Genomic DNA, 14,991 nt, shown 5'->3' on the forward strand with positions numbered 1-14,991 from the left:
CCCTCTCCCCCCCTCCCCCCGACCTCCAGGTACAGACGAAGATCCACCTGGTGCCTCAGAGAGGTCCGACCTCCCTCATTCTGCAGGTGAGGACACCGAGGAAAGGACCCTCAGGGTACAAAATGAGTCGGCCCAGAATTAAGACTAGACCCAGGGGTCTTGTTTCCAAGGCTGCTGCACTGTGCAACTGCGGGGGGGGGGGCAGTGGCCTTTCTCTGTGGGGCCCTGACTCCCAGCCAGGCCACTTCCCCATCCATCAGAGGTGGGATGGACCTCCTTCTACACAGCGACCTGAGGACCTTCCTGGCCTAGGTGGTCCCCCGCCCCTCACGAGGCACAAGGAAGAAGACAGACTCCTCAGGGGCAGAGCCAGCCCAGAGGTTCAGAAACCCCACACAGTTCCAGGCCCTGACTGTGGGAGGCAGCTGGCATGAGAGGCACTTTGCAGCTCACCAATATATTGTGTGAGATTGGCATGATTTTTCCCATATGGAAAAACTGAGGTCCAGAGAGGTTGAGTCATTTCTCTAAGATCACACAGTGACGGGGCCTGGATTTAAGCCCAGGTCTGTGGGGTTCCAATGACCAGGCTCTTGTCACTGTCTCAGGAGCTTCCCTCTGTCTGCTCCTAAGGCTACCACCATGCTCTCCTCCAGGCAGCCGATAGTCTTTCCCAGATGAAAAGTCATGATGTAGGTGCCTCAGGCCCACTCTGTTTTAAACTCACCAGTGTGGGACACAGGACTGAAGGCAAGTCATGGCCTCTCTCTAAACCTCATTTCCCCTGCCCCCCCCGCCCCCTCCCACCCCATAAAATGGGCATAATACTATCCATAATATCGTTGCTTTGTGTATTAGCTGTGCTAATGCAGGTACCCTGCCTGCGCCGAAACAGATGTGATCGCAGGGTGTGTCTGAATGGAAGTGACTCTGCACAGCCTGTAACTTTAATTTAATACAAATTCATAACTCACAAAATGGGCAACATTTAAAATAAAAATACTGCTGGGGGTGGCCCAGATATTCTGGTAGCTGAGACTGAGGATTCCTCCTGCCCAAGGGAAGGCCCCAGGGGGTGAACAGTTATGAGGAGGGAGCCCCCCAAGTTCAGCTAGTCTGGCTCCTTTGAGATGGGTGGGGTCAGAGACCCCAAGTTCAGAATCTAGGCCCCAGGATTAGAAAGAGAAGCCAAGGCCTACGAGACACTTCAGCTTGGTCCCGCAGGCCTGCCCCCCACCCCCACCCCCCACCCCTGGCCCCTGTCCTGGACAGGAACAGAGCCACTGAGCAGGACACCTGGAAGCACTGCTGCTCCAAAGCCAAGGCCCAGAGGCGGGTTCCAGTGGCAAAAACTGTGGGTGCGCTTGTTCAACATCCATCCTAACTTTCCTCTGTTGTGCCTTTTTGTATGGCTGAGGCTGGAAAGAAGAAAAGTACATGTCCCAGACTCCCTTGCAGCCAAGGTTCTGGATCTGATTTAAGTTTCCCCAAACAGAATCCCTTGTAGAGATTTGGATCTGGAAACTGATGTGAGTGGAGGGAGGCAGGCCTCAGGATGTCCATTTACTGGCCTGGACAGTAGCAGAGGGAGCACAGTTCTGTAGCCAGCACCCTCTTGATGCAGTGGCTTCCTGCAGATGGAGCAGTGTTCCTGGTAATGATGAATTTGGTGGCTGGGAGTTGTTCCTGGACATTCAGCAGCGTCTGCTCCTCCAGCCTTTCCAGGGACTTTGCAAAGCCACTGGGGACCTGGTAATAAATCCTTGTCTAATTAAACTCGCCAAAGCAGCTCTTGCTTTCTGCAACAGTATCGCAACTGAGGCAGATGCCAAGACTGATGAGGGGGCCCAGCCAACAGCCCATCCCAGCATTCAGGGCCTGACTAAAACAACTGCTCTCCGCAGGCTCACTCCCCCCTAGCCTGGTCACAGAGGCCTGGCTGGACCCTTGTTCAGAGCTGCTGGGGGCTTTCACCATCCAAGGGACCGCCACTATCCAGTGCTTCTTGTTCTGCATCAGCCTTGGCTGTGCCATTATCCTGCCTTAAGACCTACGGGCAGGAAGGTGGTGGCGTGGTGACTGTAAAATGTGGGCTCCCCTGCTGGGTGCCTTCCACAGGCCACATCATTTCTGCCTGCACCTGAGTGGGTAAAAGAGGCACCATAAAGCTCTTAGTACAGGGGTGGAAGGAGAGGGTGGTTCTCAGGCAACCCTGGGGCTGGCTGCTGCCTGTGTCCACCATGGACTGGGGTCAAGGATAAAATGGCCCATCACTAGCTTGGTCATGGGCACGTCGTAGACCTGGGAGCATAGGAGGGCGCTGTGTATCTTTTGGGCTGCCAACTGCGGGCAATACTCTAACACATCCTGAGGTCAGGGCATGTGGATGGGAGGGAGACACAGGGACACAGTCCCCTGCCCCTGAGAGAAGGAAGATGAGGGCTGGGCAGGGGCTGCTCTGAGGAGAAGCCATGTCACATCCTTGGACTAAAGCTGTATCCCCATGGAGGTCAGAGCTACAGAACATCAGTGCTGGAAGAGTTCTGGAATCATGGAGACACCTCTCTGGCCCATTTTACAGACAGGGAAATGGAGGCTGAAAGGTGAACAACTGCCTGGAGACCTCAGGGTGGCCCAGCTGGGCTGCAGTCCAGGCCTCAGGTCTCCTGGGCAGGGCCCTCGCTGGTGACCATTCCCGGGCGCCCGTGGTCTCCTTCCATCGCCCTAGATGCGGACGGTGTTGATCCGCAGTGGCTGCACGTTCTTGCCATTGGCGTGGCTCTGCCCGGGGCTGAAGTAGGAGCAGAGCTTGCCCGGGAACTTCTCGCGGAACGTATAGAGCCAAGACATGTCGTCGGCGTTGTAGAAGATGAGCAGCCCTTGGTCGTAGTCCAGGAAGACGCCCACCTTGTCGAGCTTGTCGCGGACGTTGAGCCGCGTCCAGGGCTCGGTGCAGGCGCTGTACTGGTTGCCATCGTGCATGACAATGCAGTAGAAGCCACGGCTGGGCTGGATCTGGATGCTGCCCTTGCGGCTCGCGGCCTCATGGGCAAGCCCAATCACCCACTGCGTCTTCTCTGCCACCACCACCTCCCAGTAGTGGACACCACTGCTGAAGGCCTCAGAGCCCAGCACCGACACCTCCACATCAAAGCGCTTCGGCGAGTCCTGCAGAGGCTGAGGGTGCAGGTTGCCATAGGCCACGATGGTGCAGTCGTCGGACAGGATCAGGCGCTGGTGGGCAGTGCCTGGGTCCAGGGTCAGGGCGGCTGGCACTGCGGGGATGGAGGAAGAAGAGAAGATGAGAAGGGGCTGTGGTCCCGTTCTATGGTGCCTCCCTAAGGCCAGGTTCCCTTGGTCCCCAGGAGGCTGTGTGATGCTGAAGACAAGCCTGCCCTCTCTGGGCCTCAGCGTCCCCCTCTGTGAAATGGAAAGATGACAGCTAGAGTCTTCCCAAATTTAGACCTGGCTGCAGAGGACAGAAACTATGGCTGCTTGTTCACCAACAGTGCCTGGGGGCAGGGCATAGAGGGGGCACGCCACAAAAACGTGTTGAATACATCTGAATGAGGTCCAGAAGTGGGTAATTCTAGGGCTGGGAGGGAGCTTAAAGATTATTCAGGTGCTGGATAATCACCCTGCAGGGTGATCTGGCCATGTGTGGCGGTGTTTGGATTGTCTCCGTAGATGGGATCCAAGGATGCTAAATGCCCTGATGCACAGTGTCCCTCCAGCCCCACCAGAGTTTCAGATACTCCACTAGATACTCATGTGGGTGAAAAACATCCTTTACCATGATCTGGATTATGACTTAATTCCATGTACCATATAAACCTGAAGTCACTGGTGTTCAGTTTGAATATAAACCGAGTATTTTGACACGCAACACCCATGTAAACTCCGGAGTGAGGGCGGGGGGGTGGGTGGAGACTGAATTTGTCTAGAACTCCACTGAGAATCGTTTGCTTTTTTGGAAAATATATGTCTAAGGATAACATCACTGACTAATATAACCTACCTGTTTTGGATGGTATTTGAGGCAGAAGATGTTTTACCTGTGACGTGAGCACCTGACTCCTTCATTGTGGTTTTCAGTGTGGTTGTGAGTAAGCAGCTACATAATTGACACATACAATATACTACTATAAATAATTTCCTTCTATTTTTCCTTTATATCATAGAGTGCAATATATACATATATTTGTACATACATGCATATATATATTCTTGAAGGTTGTGAAAAGGTCCTATCTTTGAGACATTACAAATTTGTTATGAAAAGCAGATGATGGGTCTGAAAGAGCTGAAAAACCACTGATTCTAGGCCAGCTCTCCCCCCCCACCCCACCCCTTTTTTGGGGGCTATACTCATGGCATCCAGAAGTTCCCAGTCCGGAGATCAAACTCGAGCCACAGCAGTGCCGAATCTTTAACCACTAGGCCACCAGGGAACTCTCTGGCCAGCTCTCCCATTTTGACAGATGGGGAACCTGAGACCCAGAGGAGGTGTGACTAGTCTTAGGTCACTTGGCAAACATTGGCAGAGCCAGAATGCATCAAGACCACGTACAGTCCAACCCCAGCCCTCTCCTCCTGCCTACGTCTCACCCACCACCCCCCATCCCACTCAGACCCAAAGCCTTTGCCCAGACTGTTCCTTCCACCACCTTCTCTCTGCTTGTTGTAATGACAACCCCCAAGGTCCAGTTCCAGGGCCCAGCCTCCGGGAAGCCTTCCCTGGTTGCCCAGTAGGGTGTGCTCACTCCTTCCTCTGAAATTCCTTAACTTTGTGCCCTTCTCCCGATACGAGGTGTGGTTTCTGTGCCTTTATCTTACCCCCATTTACACCAGGAGGGCAAGGGCTGGGCGCTGTCCAACCAGGTGTTCCCTTGTGGGCCCAGGGCCCAGCACAGGGTCTGGCACGCAGAAGCTTTCCAGAAAGGCCCACCAAATTAAACTGACCCCACTTGTGTGGCTTTTGGGGCAGGCAGCACAAGCTGGGTCAGTCAGCTCTGGGCTGGCCACCCTGGCGTAGCAGGTCTGGCTCTCAGAGTCTCATGACTCTTGTCAAGGACTCTGTTTCCTCCCGCCTCCCTGGGGAAGCTGATGCCCAATGAGAAGGAGGTACTTGGAACTGACTCTCCTTAGGCTGGATGACCACTTCCAGAACAGAGCAAGACAGAGGCGAGAAAAGGAAAAGGAATCCTACCACCAGCTTGGAGCAAAGGAAGGATTCCTCCATCCGTGTTTGTGGGGCTTCCCTTATCTGGTGGAGCGGGGGTGTGATTACACTTGGCTGCGGCATCACCTCCTACTTCAACCACCTCAGCCGACTGCGTACACACACAGAAACCACATGCCTCAATGATGGCAATCGTCTCCAGGAGGGAGTGACGGCCAGTCCCTGAACTGTGCTCCTGTGCATACAGCTGCTAACAAAGCTGACCACTGACTTCTAGCAAGCTGCTTCCATGAGCTCTGTCAGGAATAAATTTAGTTTTAAATTTTACACTCTTGTTTCCTGTTCTTAGAAGTCAGAGAGCTGTATGGAAACAATTAGCCCTGTGAATAGAGGGGGGTCAATGGAAACATAATTCTCTATCCAGGGACAGAGAAGAGGGGAGCTGGGAGGAGGAAGCCATGAGTCAGTGGATGAACGTTTCACCCTGTCGTCTGGTCACAGCACAGCCTGTCAGACCAGAAGGCTCCTGCCACGAGGAATGTGGGAGTTCCCACAGTGGGGTCAGGAGGTAGGAGGTGGAGGGGGTGTAGGAGGTATGTGTGTGTGTGGGAGGGGAGCTCAGGAGAGAAGAACCTAATCAGACACACGCAGGGCCACTCCTACCGCTTGTGGAATGTGGGTCATACTCAGGCATCTATGGCAGAGGGGCAAAAGGGACAGAATGGGCACAATGCCAATGTGTGGGTAGTTATATCACAGTGAGTGCCCCGCAGGAAACTGGGCCTTATATTTGAGGTGCTCAGGACGATTTGAGGAGACTAGAGAGAGGTGAAAACCCAGGCTCAGGGAAGAAGGACCAGAGGAGAGGCTCACCCCCTTGCTTGCAAGCCTAAGTAGTGCAATGTGGGCAATGCAGGCCTTTCTGGTGCCGCTGATGAGTGGGGAGGGCACCCCAGGAGGCAGACAAGTGGGCTTTCAGTGGTTCTGAGATTGGGCAGACAGAGATAAGCCTGTAGGATGGCGGAAATCCACGCTGCATTGAGTGCTGACCCCAGTGCCCTGACGGAGAGGGCTTGAGGACAGGACCGCCACTCACTGGGTAGGTCTAGGGGCAGGGTCTGCTATTCATTGGTCAGTTCTGACAGTAGAGGTGGGGCTAAGGGGGGGGCGGGACCTGATCCACAGGGGGCAGGGCTCAACAGCCAGTAGAAGGACAGGGCCTGGCATTCTTATTAGGCAGAGGGTGCGGCCTGATTCCTAGGAGGCTTTTACACCCCAAAGGATGGGCTGAAGTCGTGGCAGTCCCTCCACGCATCATTTATCCCCAGGAGAGGTGATGGAGCCAGCGAAACAAATCCTGTCCCCTGGGGTTCACAATTTTACAGATCAGAGCTCTTTTCTGGGTCCTGGGGCACTTATAAAAACAGAAAGCAGGCACTGAGGCAGCCCATCTGGTCTCCAGGTGTGTTGTCCATCCATTTAAGCTTCTCTGAGACTTCAAGGTCAAAGACATTCAGGAAGGAGCATGGACTGTGTGGCGGGAGGTGGGTGGGATGGAGACTGTCTCCTGGCCACCATCAACCACACATGGCAGTGGCCCAGGCAGCAGAGAAGCTCCAAAGTCCAGTGCCATCAATTGCAGTGAGTGGCTCTTTGTTCTCAAAGATAGTGACTTCAAGGGCTGACAGGGCAAGAACTACCATCAGCTCTTTGCTCTGCTCAGACCTTTAAAAAGTCTGGTCCCTCAGGCCTCTGGTCTACTCAGGCCCCCAGCTGCACAGTGCGGGCATTTGAAAAACATTTTCACACCCTCTAGCTCATGGGAACACCACAGCAACCCCAGGAGCACAAATTTTCAGAAGAGGAAACTGAGGCTTGAAGGCGATTTCTTTGAGATAAGTTGCTTGCTCAAGTTGCCACTTGGGGTGGAAGCAGAGCTAGAACTTGAGCTGTCTTTTCATACCATGTTCTTTCCTTTATGTGGCTCCAGAAAGCATATCCAGCAAGAATGAGGAAGCACCTTATGATTCATGATATCATAAGAAACAGGTATCAGGCTCTTATCAGATTTTAGGACTATCACAAATAAATAATCCTTTTGTTTTTTTCTTTTTACAGCCACACCTGCAGCATATGGGAGTTCCGGGGCTAGGGGTTAAATCAGAGCTGCAGCTGCAGGCCTATGCCACAGCCATGGCAGAACCGGATCTGAGCCGTATCTGTGACTTACGCCTCAGCTTGTGGTGCCACCTGATCCTTAACCCACTGAGCAAGGGCCAGGGATGGAACCCGCATCCTCACGGAGACAACATTGGGTTCTTAACCCGCTAAGCCACATAGGAACTCCACAAATAATCTTAATCTTTAATTTTCCTAGCTACCCTGGGAGATAAATCACACCTTCCCCATCCCTGTCTTATAAATGAGACAAGCTGAGAGAGGGCAGATATTTGCCCTGGGCCACACAGCTAGGCAGTGAATGCAGGAACCCAAAATGATTGGATGTGGAGCACGGGGGGTGGGGGGGGGGACGGCAAAGGAAGCCGTGTCTGGTGTCCTCTGAACAATGGCCACTTGGCCTGGATAGGAAGGAAGTCTGTGCCCTGGGAGCTGGGCAATCAGGCCAGGCAGTCGGAGGAGGGTTTCCAGTGTCAGCTGAGAGCAGAGGCAGGGGTGGGGGTGGAGAGTGGAGCTTCCAGAGTCGGGAGGGACAGGTGCTAGATAGAGTTCTCAGGTGACCCAATAGGGAGCCTGAGCTGGAAGTGGGGCAGGCAGGAAGCTGCTAGAATCCAGGGCTAGGTCCCTGGGGGCACCTGCCCCTCCCATCTGGACATAAAGGGCCTTGGTTTTGGCAAAGGAGCCAGAGTGACTTCACAGGCCTACAGACAAAGGCAGGGGCCCAGCTAGCCAGGTCACTGTTCTCTGAACCCCTAGGGACCTCTGTCCTTGGCAGGATCTTCAAGGCACACACTGCTGCTCCCTCAGCCCCTGTGCCACAGGCAGCTTGCTCTGGGGCAGTAGTTCTCGATTGGGGCAGTCTCCCTCGGAGGGGACACTTGGCAAGGTCTGGAGACACAACCAAGTGGGAGGCGGGGGGTGCAGCATCTAGCCGCATCCCATCAGGACAGCTCCCAAGACAAGGAATTATCCAGCCCCAAATGTCAACACTGCTCAGGCTGAGAAACCCTGCCCTGGGGCAATCAGCAAGGTCCCATGGCCATTTGCTCACTTGTGAAGGAGTCAAAGGGAACACTAGCATCCCTCTAATACAGAGGAGGAAACTGAGGCTCAGAGGAGGAAGTGACTTGTCCAAGGATGTGCAGCGAATTCCTTCATCCCACAAATAATTATGGGGCACCTATCTAATGCCAAGCACTATTCTGGCAACAGAACTGAGACCAGGAATCATTCATTTCCTTATTCATTCATCAACAAACATTTGCTGTGCTGGCTGCTGGGATGTATAGTGATGAATCAGACCCAGCCCCTAACCCCTCAGAGCTCACGGTCTTGTGAGAGAGACAGCCATGTAGATATTAAAGAAACAGTGAGACCAGGAAAAAAAAAGTCTGGAGGAGAATTCCAGGAAGGCTTCCCAGAAGAGGTGTTTATAAACTAAGATGTGAAGGAGAGTAAGAGTTAGTCATCAAAGATTGAGGTTTGGGAGTTCCCGTTGTGGCTCAGTAATGGACCCGACCAGTAGCCATGAGGACTACGGGTTCGATCCTTGGCCTCGCTCAGTGGGTTAAGGATCTGGTGTTGCTGTGAGCTGTGGTATAGGTCACAGATGTGGCTCGGATCTGGTGTTGCTGTGGCTATGGCTGTGGCCAGCAGCTACAGCTCTGATTCATCCCCTAACCTGGGAACTTCCATATGCTGCATATATGGCCCTAAAAAGCAAAAAAAAAAAAAAAAAAAAAAAAAAGGCTGAGGTTTGGGTAGAGGGTTCTAAGCAAAGGGAACAAGGGAAAAGCATGTGTAAAAGTCTGGAGGAGAAGGAATACAACTCATGTAAGACCTGAAGATGGTTCAGCGTGGCTGAGTGAGTGTGATATAGAGGGGAGAATGAGAGAATGGCCCGGCCCAGATCTCACAGGGCCTCGACTGTCAGGTCGAGGTGCCTGGATTATCTCTCTGAGCTGTGGCAGGGGCGGGCAGGTGGCCGCTGAGATAAATAGACCTCCTGAGACCATCTGCCTGAGGGGCTTCCTTGGGTCAGGGGAGGGAACAGGACCCCAGGACCGGCTTCTTGCCTACTTGAGTTATGATGCTTCACTCCCGTGTGGTTACGACCCTGCTGGGTTCTGGAACCTCCAGGGTTGGGAGCACACAGGGCAGCTCCTACCCCCAGAGGATAGCCAAGAGCCCCATGCCATCTGGGGGCAAATGGGCCCTTCCCCCAATTACTATGAGGGCACAGATCCAGATTTAGGAGTACGAGGAGGTGTCCCTTCGCTTTCGTGAAACCAGTAATGATGTATCAAATGAGGCCTTCGATCACCTAAGGGGAGCCCCATCTCTGTCCAGCATTCACACCCTCAGTGACTGTCCTCAGCCCCTCTCCATCTGTACCTGAAGGCCCAATCAGGAGCATCCTGGGATCATTCACGCCTCTGCCCTCCCCGTAGCGCCCAACGTCAGGGACTGGCCGGAGGCACCTTCAGGCCCCACCCTTCCTTGGGTGGGAAAGCCCTCAGTTCAAACATCATCTGCTCAGCATTCCCCTGGCCCCTCCCTGCCCATCCAGAGTCTCCTGTTGTCCCTCTGGGCTCCTAAGGCCCCATGTAACTCTCTCATCATGGCCCTTGTCCCACTGGACTGTCAGGTTCTGTTTTCCCATCTGTCTCCCCGATCCCTGAAAGTGCCTCAAAGGACTTTCAATGTTTGTGGATCCAAAGAATGAATCTGGACAGATGGAAAGAGCTCTGATTGCTGTGTGACCTTGGAAAATCAATGAGCCTCTCTGAGCCTCAGCCTCCCCAGCAGCCTTCTTGGGTTGGTATGAGGCCAGAGAATGCCTGGTTAGTTTAGCAGGTAAGGACACAGGCTCTGGAGTCTACCAGATCTGGGTTTAAATCCTGGCTGTACCATTTACAGAACGTGACCATGGGCAAGTTTCTAAGCGCCTTGTGCCTCAGTTTCCTCATCTAAAAATGATAATAACAGTGTCTACATCTTTGGTGGAAGTCCCTCCTATACCCTACCCTTGTCTCACCTCTAAAGGACATCGTGAGAGTTCCTGTTGTGGCTCAGCAGGTTAAGACATAGTCTCCATAAGGATATGTGTTTGATCTCTAGCCTCTCTCAGTGGGTTAAGGACCTGGTGTTGTCACAAGCTGCAGAGTAGGTCACAGATGGCTTGGATCCAGCCTTGCTGTAGCTGTGGTGTAGGCTGGCATCTGCAGCTCTCATTTGACCCCTAGCCCAGGAATTTCCATATGCCACAGGTGCAGTCATAGAGAGAAAAATAAAGAAAGGACACTGGGCCTGACTTAGGAACACGGAAGGTTCCTGCTGCCAACGGGTTCGACTCTGATGCCCTTGAGGGTTGTGTGATTTCAGGAGGGTGTTTATCTACCAGTCCCAGAATTTACCAACTCTACTAAAAACCCATTTCAGACTTTCTCCTCTCTCGGCAAACCTCCCGTTACCTCCTTTAGCCCGTCCTCATCTTAGCGGACAACCTTGCTTGCTCCCTCACTGGGGACGTGAAGCTCTCACAACCCCCACAAGCTCCTATCACTGTCCCCTCTGCTTCAGTGTCCACCTGTTCTACCTTCTCCAGGAGAGGCAGCGGTGGATCCCACTCCTGGCGGTCCCTCCAGCAACTCGCTCCTTCATCCTCAATTCTGCCGCCTTCTACTGGAACTTTTCCATGCCCCAACCCCACCTCCCCCAATATGCTGTCATTTCTTCCATCTTTTTTTTTTTTTTTTTTTTTTTTTTTTTGGCTTTTTTACGACTGTGCCTGCGGCATAGAGAAATTCCCAGGCTAGGGGTTGAATTGGAGCTACAGCTGCCAGCCTATACCACAAGCTCATGACAACGCCAGATTCTTAACCCACTGAGCGAGGCCAGGGATCAAACTCACATCCTCATGGATCCTAGTTGGGTTTGTTAACCACCATGCCACGAAGGGAACTCCTATTTCTTCTATCTTAAACAAACAGCAGCTGCCACATTCTCGCCCCTTCCCTTAAATGAAACTCTTTGAAAGCATGGTCCCCACTTCCTCTCATTCTCCCTTGGATGGCCTCTGGTCAGGCTCTTGCCCCTATCACTCCACCGAAGCAGCTCTTGTCAAGGTCACCAAGGACCTCCATGTTGCCAGACACAGAGAACAGTCAGTTCCTGGCCTCCCACACAGCCTTGCCGCCACTAGCCACTCTCTCCTCCTCGAAACGCTTTCTCCTCTTGGCTTCCAGGACAAAGCCAGGTCTTCCTACTTCTCTGGCTGTTCCTTCTCAGTCTCCTCAGATGGGTCCCCCTCCTGTCCTTAACTTCTAGGAGTGCCCCAGGGCTCCAAATGTTACTGGCTCTCTCTCTCTTCTCTCTGCCCCAGCTTCCTAGGTGATCTCATCCAGGCTCACTCAGTATTGTCCACGTGCTGATGACGCCAGCCCTGACCTTCCTCCTGTACTGCAGGCCCATCACTCCCACAGCCTTCTCTGCGTCTGCACGGAGACATCGAATTGGCCTTGCAAACCTCATGTGCTTGCAACTCCATCCTCCCCGTCACCTTGGCCAAAATCGTAGTCTTCCTTGTCTTTTTTTTTTTTTTTCTTAATTTTGGTCTAATATTGCATCCTTACTTTTATTTTTTTATTTTATTTTTTATTATTATCATTATTTTTGTCTTTTTGCTATTTTTTTTTTGGGCCACTCCCGCGGCATATGGAGGTTCCCAGGCTAGGGGTTGAATCAGAGCTGTAGCCACCGGCCTACGCCAGAGCCACAGCAACGCGGGATCCGAGCCACGTCTGCAACCTACACCACAGCCCATGGCAACGCCGGATCCTTAACCCACTGAGCAAGGGCAGGGACCGAACCCGCAACCTCATGGTTCCTAGTCGGATTCGTTAACCGCTGCGCCACGATGGGAACTCCTTCCTTGTCTTTTTTTACCCCCCTCACACCTGAGATGTGATCCATTAGCAAATCCTGTTGGTTGTCTGTTCACGACATGTTCGCAATAGATCCTACATCCGATGGCTTCTCACCACCTCCACGGCCACCACCCGGCTGCAGGTCACCAGCATCTCTTACCTGGGTTATTGCAGGAGTCTCCTATCCAGTTTCCAGCCTCCACCCTTTACCCCCTGCAGTCTATTCTCAACCCAGCAGACAGAACGATAGTAAAAACTTAGGCCAGCTCAGGTTACTTCACTGCCCCAAACCCTCCGATGGCTCTCATCTCAGTCAGCATAAAATTTAAAGTTTTCACATGAGCCCATAGGCCCTCATGGTCAGGGGTCTGGCGACTGCTACCTCCCTGACCTCCTCACCTCCACGCTCCCTCTCACTCATTCCACTGCAGCCACACTAGGCTCCTTGAACGTGCCAGGCTTGCTTCTGCCTCAGGGCCTTTGCACTTGCTATTCCCACTGCCAGGAACACCCTTTCCTCAAATACCTGCACTCTTCTTTCTTCAGGTCTTTACTTCAATGCCTCCTTCTCAGTGAGGTCTTCCAACTGGATCCCGTATCTAAATGCTCTGTCCTGCTCTACATCCCCTGGCTCCCTTCCTTTTATCATTATCTAATCAACTATGTATTTTACTTATTGACTTTTGGTTTCTTTCTCTCTCACACCCTAGGGTATAAGTAAGACCCACGAGGGTAGGAAATTCTGCCTGTTTTGCTCACTGCTCTATCTCCAGAACGTAGAATAGGGTCTGGTGTGAGGTAGGTGCTTGATGTGTTTTATAGAGTGAATGAATGAACTGCCCAGGACCTCAGTTTCTTCATCTAGAGAATGGGGACACTAGTAAAACCTACCTCCTGGGGTTGTAAGAAGATTCACTGGGCTGAGCGATGGGGCAGGTGCCTAACCCAGGCCCTGGGACGCAGCAGGTGCTCAGCAAGGCAGTCTTCTCATCCTGTGCCCTGCCCCCAGGCCATGTGCAGAGCAGGGGACTGGGCGGGGCTCTGCCCCTCTGGCTCTGACCCATGATAATCCCTGCCTCTCCGCGGGTCCCCGTAGTGAGTGGCAGGAAGGGCCTTACCTGGGTGGATGTCTTGGAACAGGGACTTCCAGATGGTGTACTGCAGGGGGCCTGTGTACTTGGAGGTTGGGAAGTCTTCGTAGGTCAGATTAGTCTCATGGATTTTCCCTTTGAGCCTGGAACAAGAGCAAGCGAGCAAGCAGAACTGAGGGCTGGATTCCTGTCCCAGCACCTTCAGGGCAGCCGACATAGGGCGGGGTCAGGCATGGGAGGTCTGCCAGACCCAGACTCAAGTGCCTGCTTGTGTCAATTCCTACTTCTTTAGCTATTACCCTCAGTTTCCTCATCTTTAAAATGGGTGCTGTGGTTACACCTGCCTCCTAGGCTTGTGAAGATTACATGGCATAATGTTTGTGCAATGCTTGGCTCATAGTCAGCGTGGAATACATGACATCAGAACTGGTCATTAACAAACCAATAATTAAGTGTTATTATTATTAAAGGTGGCTATGGAACCAGAGGGCTTGAATCCTGGCTCCTCCACATACTAGATGAAAGGCCTTGGCCAGTTGCTCTAGCTTCTCTGCGCCTCAGTGTCTTCATGTGTGAAATGGGGATGATAGTGATGACTATCTCCAGGTGGCCAGTAGGGTTAGAAGAATATAAATATTACTATTTATTATAATGTAATATCATTGTTATAACAAGTAATAGATAATACAAAAACACATATTTGTAATATAATATAAATAACACAAGTAATAGCCTACATGATTATAAATATTATATATATAAAATTGGAGTTCCCTGGTGGCTCAGGGGGTTAAGGATCTGGCAATGTCACTGCTGTGGCTCAGGTTGCTGCTGTGGCACAAATTCAATCACTGGCCAGGGAACTTCTTCATGCCATGGGCATGGTATAAAACACATAAATAAAATAATATGAATATGTAAAGCCTTTACCCCAGGCTCTGGCACACAGCAGATGTCCTGTACGTTTGATGGAGATTTGAATGAATGAATTCTCTGCTGACTATCCCATCCGTCTCCAATCCCACCAGCCCACAGGGGCCAAAGAGGGGACACCCATGTGGGAAAGACCCCAGGCAGGAGGGCACTTACCGCTCAGACAGCGAGGCCACCCCGGCCAGGAAGGTGTGCCGGTCGGTTTCAGCCAGGCGCTCCTGCAGGATCTGGGCCCCTTCCTGCACCTTGCGCAGCTGCTGGCTGTAGCGCTGGACTTTCTGCTCGATGTCAGTCAGGGTGCGGGCCGTGTCTGCCTCCAGCTCCTCCAGCATGGCCTTCTGCCGCTCCCGTAGCAGCCGGTGCAGCCGCTCAAAGGCCTCCCCAATGGTAGTCCGCAGACTTTTCGTGGAAGACTGTGGAGAGAGTCTTCAGGGGTTAGTCAGAGAGGGTGGATGGGGGGACCCCTCAGTGAGAGGAGGCAATCGAGGGTCCTGGCACACAGAGAGGCAAGGGTGGGAAAGGCACGCTTGGTGGGGGGATGACATGTACAAAAGCATGGTGGCAGGAGAGAACTGATGGCCAGGGACAGCAAATAACTTGTCTTCATTAGGAAATGAATGAAATGGTCCAGGTGAGACAGTGAGGCTTGATCTAAAGGAGCATCAGACAGACAAGGCTT

The 14,991-nt window shown here is 52.6% G+C and overlaps 1 protein-coding gene across 1 annotated transcript in view; it reads right to left on the minus strand.

Moving 5' to 3' along the window:
* The window catches only part of TRIM62 (tripartite motif containing 62), a 36,325-nt gene continuing 22,265 nt past the window's right edge, over window positions 932-14,991 (minus strand). Inside the window, exons 4-6 of the mRNA XM_003127763.4 lie at window positions 14,469-14,725; window positions 13,407-13,522; window positions 932-3,275 (exon numbers count right to left, since the gene is read on the minus strand). Coding sequence (XP_003127811.1) covers window positions 2,725-3,275; window positions 13,407-13,522; window positions 14,469-14,725 — 924 coding nt within the window. The 3' untranslated portion in view covers window positions 932-2,724. The remainder of the gene's footprint in view (window positions 3,276-13,406; window positions 13,523-14,468; window positions 14,726-14,991) is intronic.

Source organism: Sus scrofa, chromosome 6 (genome assembly GCF_000003025.6).
Source record: "Sus scrofa isolate TJ Tabasco breed Duroc chromosome 6, Sscrofa11.1, whole genome shotgun sequence".
Taxonomy (NCBI): Eukaryota; Metazoa; Chordata; class Mammalia; order Artiodactyla; family Suidae; genus Sus; species Sus scrofa.